The following is a 6,000-nucleotide window of genomic DNA, read 5'->3' as shown; positions in this document are numbered from 1 at the left end:
GTGCTGGGTGGCAGGGGCCTTCTCTCTGAGGAGCCTCTCAGGAAGCCTGCTGCGGAGGCAACGGGCCCTGCCGCCCTGCTGGAGCTTCACTGAACTTCAAAGGCTTCTGAGCACCTTCCCCGGCTCAGCATTAGGCCTTAGTTATAATTTCAGGTCACAAGATTAAGAGGTTTATGCGCACTATTACATATATGAACCCCTGCTTTTCAGAAGTGGTTTTCCAGATCATAAATACTGGTTCTATGTGAGATGATAAATGGTTTGAAGCTCCAATCCTGCAAACAAGATGGTGAGTGGAAGAAAATCCACCAACGGCTGCCTTTCTTCGCAGCCTACAACGTCAGCTTCTGAGGCAGTTCAGAAGAGACTAAAGGGAGGCACCAGACATTGATGCCTGTGTCTGCTGCCAGTCTCTGGGTGTGCCCAGGGAGAACCCTAACTTGACAGGGTCTCTCTGCAAAGCCCATGATAGGGCTCTCGCCGCGCCAAGCTGTGTGTTCTAAAGAAAGGCCACATTTCACTCTCATAGCCCATTTCCCTTGACTGATCCTTTCACTTATCTTTTAACATTGATTTGAGAGAAAGAGAGAGAGAGAATTTGTTGTTCCCCCTATTGATACATTCATTGGTTGACTGTCATATGTGCCCTGCTTGGAGATGGAACCCACAACCTTGGTGTGTATCACGACGATGCTCTAACCAACTGAGCTTCCTGGCCAGGGCTTGACCGAACTTTTAGACTGGGGCTCCTAGCATGCTTCAGGGGAGACATCGCACAGTTCCCTGCACATCTCCAGAAGGGAAAGAAGTGACCCTCTGTGACTTGCTTTATGATGAGTCAATAAGAAGCTATTTATTTTCTAAAAGTATAAAAACACATACAAAAAGGGAATAACTCTTGGCTGAAATTAAGAGATAATATCATTATAACGAACATCCCTGTGGACAAGGCCACTGTAGAGAGAGTATTGCTCCCAGCCATTAATAATCACCACTCTGTCACAGACTAAAAGGTCACTGCTTCTAAATGACACATAGATAAGGAGTTAGTTTTATTAACCCAGACTCATAAAAAGTAAGGAATGTGCGTCTTTGAGTTGATAAAATAAAATTCCAAGGCTCAGAAGAAAATAATTTTATGTCAGTCCCAGGGAACTTTTCTTCCCAAGAGTTGGTTGGTCACTTTCTGTGGAAGAAAACACAGGCAGGAAAGAAGTTAGCAACTCTTGTGGTCAGAGGCAGAAGGACACTCCTCACCTCAGACATGTCGCTGAGCCAGCTGGTTCTACCCAAACCTTGTTTATCTTCCCCGACTACAGAAACCATGGTGATTATAGAAAAAATAGTTCCTAAAGTATTTAGGAAAGATGATCTATAATCAGTATCTATTATTTCTCTGTAGATACAGATACTCTATAATCCCGACAGACTGACCCACCCATCCGTTCCCAAACACACAAGCACTAAGAGATGCCGACGCAGTGCCTGGGGCCTGTCCACTTGGGGGCCCAGCCCAAGCTTTGGGGTGTGCCTCAGAAGCAGTTTTCCAATCCCACATTGATCTGGTATGAACTGGTCTTTTGGTTTCTGACACACAGAGTTCTCTTGGGGTGAACCAAGGGGTCTGGGAAGAAACCAGGACAGTGAAGGATATGGCCCTCCAGGCACAGAAGCCCATTTTGTTTCTCAAGGAATAACTGCTAGCAAGTCCCCGGGCCTGTGCGCTTCCAGGATCTGCAGCACTATTGAGTGTGCTGGGGCCATGGGCAGGAAATGGTGTGGCCTCGAGGCTCTGGCTCCCCAAGCCAGCAACACTTAAGCTACACTTGGACTCCTTCCAGTTTATTGTAAAAGTTCTAGAGGTATAAACTACCATCTGGGACTTTGGAACAAAAACCCAACAATTTGCACTGGCTGGTGTGGCTCAGTGGATTGGGTGCCAGCCTGCAAACCAAAGCGTCACCGGTTCAATTCCCAGGCAAAGGCCTGGGTTGCAGGCCAGGTCCTTGGTCAGGGGGTGCATGAGAGGCAACAACACATAGATGTTTCTCTCCTTCTCTTTCTCCCTCCCTTCCCCTCTCCCTTAAAAAATAAATAAATAATTTTTAAAAATTAAAAATAAAACAAAACAAAACAATTCTACTGGACAATAGAAACCCACCATTTCTACCATGACATATCTAAATTGATTCCCAAAGATGAAATCTGGCTTCTTTCCAAATGTATGCCTGGAAGGTTTCTTTTCTAGATTTCCATTTTCATTTTTAGATTTGAAATCTAGTCATAGGTGCTTTTATCTTCTAAATTTCAGCAGTGGTATAGGATGCATTATGAGCTTAAGTTCACTCCCCAAATGCAGTCACTTCAAACAGGTTAGATGTGTTTCTCTCAATTTCTTTTCCTTCTGATAAACCCTACCAATCCCGCTCTAGGACTGACTGACCTTTTTATACAGCTGGGCTCGCAACCGGTATGACTTATGTTCCAGCCTCCTCTTTTCCTCTTCTCTCTTTTTCTGTACTTCTGGGAGCTGCTCATAAATCCTTAGAAATGGCACCAGTGGAAAGACAGAAGGCAGCAAGGTTACTGACTACAGAGGCACATGGTGTCTTCTCACCTAAGCTCTACCGCTCTCAAGGCATTCAATCCCTCACAGTCAGGCCAGCGTCAGGCCAGTGGGTGCAGGTGGGAAGCAGATGGGGTGAAGGTGAGGGAGGCGGTGAAGGGTCTCAGAGCAATGTGAAAACTTGGGCTCTGTCCTGTCAGGAATCGGTGTCACCGATTTTAAATAGGGAGGAACATGATTGGATATGCATTTGGTAAATACACTCTAATTGGAAATAATCTAAATTTCTAACAAAAATAGCTAAACAGATATGGAATATAATAAAATTATTACAAAGCATAAAAAGATGTTTTAAAGAATTTTTAGTGTTCTGGGAAAATATTCAAACCTGTATACATTAATTAGTTTGATCAGTAATTTTGGGAAAAGGTGTGTGTTAATAGCAAGTCTCTGCAAAACCCTATCCCCGCCAGACACGGGAACAGTGTGAGATATGTTTAATGAAAGGATTATGAGTGAGTGATATGTATTTTCTTATTTCAACTTTTCTTTGTGTTTTCCAACATTTTCTCTATCTGAAAAAAAAATCACTGACAATGACGGAGAGGCTGTGTGGAAAAGAGATCGAAGTAGGCAGAGAGCAGAGGTGGGGAGAAGAGCAGTCTTCTGTGAGTGAGGGCCAGCCCACACCGGGAGTGAGAAGAGGGTTCCAGAGCAACCGAGAGGCCCAGTCTCCAGGACGTGCAAGCTGCGTGCATGTGCAGTGATGGGTAAAGTGACTGTTCCCCAGCTCTCTGGCTGTGTGAGTGGGTGTCCCAAGCAAATATGGGAGAAAATGGAGAGTTCCATTTTGGACATAGTGAAGGTGATCACAAACTGAAAAAGTAGAGGTCAGGAAAGAGACCAAAGAAGAATAAGTATACACTTGTAAAAGTCACTGTTCATGAAGAAAGATCCAATATGGTGGAGCAGAAAGTAGAAGCTGCACTAACTTCAAACTCCCAGGACCAATCTGGAGAGAATCCTTATAACCACAGACAGACAGAAGAAACTGTTTCACCCCAATGAGACTGGTAGGGAGTGTGGAGGAGGCACCAGAGGGCTGGGTGGGCTCCCATAGGTGGCAGCTGAAATTCCAGAGGGGTATTTCAGTGGCTGAGAGGGCTTTGCCCTGGTAAGTGTGGGGTCTAAATCCCAAGCTGGGCTCCCCAGCCCCTAGCAACAGAACCAGAAAGGAAACCAGAAAACATCCAGCTGTGAAAAGTAGCAGGGTTTCTGTCTGCTAGGAAGAAACTGCTGGAGATGCACACAGTCTCTTAAAAGGCCCACACACAAAACTTTGCTTGCAGCCACTTATGCTAGGCCTATCAGAGGGAGGGCAAAGTGTTCTAGAGACACCTGAGGGAAGTCTGGGGTTGGTGGCTCTGGGGAGAGAACTGAAGGAATAGCCGCAAGGATGCCTGTGCTGAGTTATTCCTCATACTGCAGAGACTATCTTTTGCAGGCAGAGCACTCCTCTCCAAGTGGCATCAGCCTGAGGGGAAGCAACAGCCCTGCCCATAGGAATTACTCTGCTCCACTCTGTGGAGCTTCAGCCAGGTTGCTGATTACAGCTTGAGGCTATGTCACTGATGTTTTAACAACTAAGGTGGGAAATACAAAGCAGCCAACCAAAAGGGAAGACAAAGAAAGAGACCCCAAATGAAAGAACAAGATAATTTTCCAGAAGAACTACTAGATGAGATAGAGGCAAGCAGTTTATCAGATAGTTCAGAGTAATGATTATAAGTATGAAAAAAGACATAGAAACAATAAAAAAGGGCCAGTCAGAAACAAAGAATGAAATATCTGAAATAAATAATACACTGGAAGGAATAAACAGTAGGTTAGATAAGCAGAGGATCAAACTAGTGATTTGAAAGGTAAAAAAAAAACCAAACAAACAAAAAACATCCAGACAGAGTAGCAAAAAGAAATTTTTTTTTTTTAAAAATAAGGACACCTTAAGAAACATTTTGGACAACAGGAAGTATGACAACACCTGCATCCTCTGGATTACGAGAAGGAGAGAGCACGAGCAAGGGATCGAGAACCTGTTTGAAGAAATAATGACTGAAAACTTCCCTAATATGGTGAAGAAAAAGATAATACAAATACAGGAAGCTAAGAGAATCTCAAACAAGTTGGTTCCAAAGAGGCCTACACAGACACATCAATAAAATGACAAGACTTAAAGACAAGGAGAGAATCCTAAAAGCTGCAAGAAAAAAGCAGGCAGAGGTTTACCTACAAGGGAGCACCAATGAGACTTCCATCTGATTTCTCAACAGAAACATTTCAGGCCAGATGGAAGTCGAGTGGTGTGAAATATTCAAGGTGATGAAAAGCAATGACCTACAACCAAGGCTACCAAAAAAGCTGGGGCAAGACTTCTGGCCAAGATGGAGCCATAGGTAGGCACACTGTGCCTCGTACAGCCAAAATAAGGACAACAAAAATTTAGAAACAAAAAACCAACCAGTACTGACAGAAAAATGTGGGACCGCCTGGTTGTGGCAAAAAAGCAGAGGCTGGCGGACTCCGGGTGTGGGGTGGCAGTGGGCGAACCCAGTGAGGTGGTGGATTGTGAAGAGGTGCAGTGCACTAGGAGGGTGACGGACCAGGTGATCCCACATTTGTGTGTAGATAAACCAGGCGAGCTGGTTTAAACTAGGGAGCAAGACAGACCATGCAACCCAGGACTCCAGTGAGGGGAAATAAAGCCTCAAAACACCCATTGAAAACACCTGTGGGAGAGACTCCCAGTCTCACAGGGGAGTTTGTTGGAGAGACCCACAGGGTTCTAGAATGTACACAAGCCTATCCACATGGGAATTAGCACCAGAAGGGCCTAATTTGCTTGGGGGAAGCGGCGGAAGGGACTGAAATCCAACAGAGAGCAGAGCAAGTGCCACTGTTCCCTGTAGGACCCCTCACCCACCAACAGCATTGCAACACAGTGACTCAGGTTGCCCTGCCCTGGTGAATACCTAAGGCTCCGACCCTCATATGTAACAGGCATGACAAGACAAAAAAAATGGCCCAAACGAAAGAATAGATCATAGAGCAAATACAACTAAGTGATGAACAGAGAATCAACCTATCAGATGCACAGTTCAAAGCACTGGTGATCAGGGTGTTCACAGAATTGGTTGAGTTTGGTTGCAAATTAGATGAAAAAATGAAGGCTATGCTAAGTGAAATGAAGGAAAATGCACAGGAAACCAATAGTGATAGGAAGACAACTGAGACTCAAATCAATGGAGTGGACCAGAAGGAAGAAAGAAACAACCAAACAGAAAAGAATGAAGAAACAAGAATTCAAAAAACTGAGGAGAGGTTTAGCAACCTCCAGGACATCTTTAAATGTTCCAACATCTGAATTATAGGGGTAC

General features: G+C 44.6%; 1 protein-coding gene across 6 annotated transcripts in view; it reads right to left on the bottom strand.

Moving 5' to 3' along the window:
* Positions 1 to 1,031: 1,031 nt before the first annotated feature.
* The window catches only part of ALMS1 (ALMS1 centrosome and basal body associated protein), a 203,738-nt gene continuing 198,769 nt past the window's right edge, over positions 1,032 to 6,000 (bottom strand). For all 6 annotated transcript variants that reach the window (XM_037048203.1, XM_037048204.1, XM_037048205.1 and 3 more), the window contains 2 exons: positions 2,444 to 2,543; positions 1,032 to 1,186 (listed from right to left, as the gene is read on the bottom strand). In XM_037048203.1, coding sequence (XP_036904098.1) covers positions 1,142 to 1,186; positions 2,444 to 2,543 — 145 coding nt within the window. In that variant the 3' untranslated portion in view covers positions 1,032 to 1,141. The remainder of the gene's footprint in view (positions 1,187 to 2,443; positions 2,544 to 6,000) is intronic.

Source organism: Sturnira hondurensis, unplaced genomic scaffold (assembly GCF_014824575.4).
Source record: "Sturnira hondurensis isolate 20B ecotype Veracruz unplaced genomic scaffold, ASM1482457v3 Scaffold0006413, whole genome shotgun sequence".
Classification (NCBI taxonomy): Eukaryota; Metazoa; Chordata; class Mammalia; order Chiroptera; family Phyllostomidae; genus Sturnira; species Sturnira hondurensis.
Note: the sequence above shows the minus strand (reverse complement) of the source record. Positions and strands in the feature narration are given on the sequence as shown.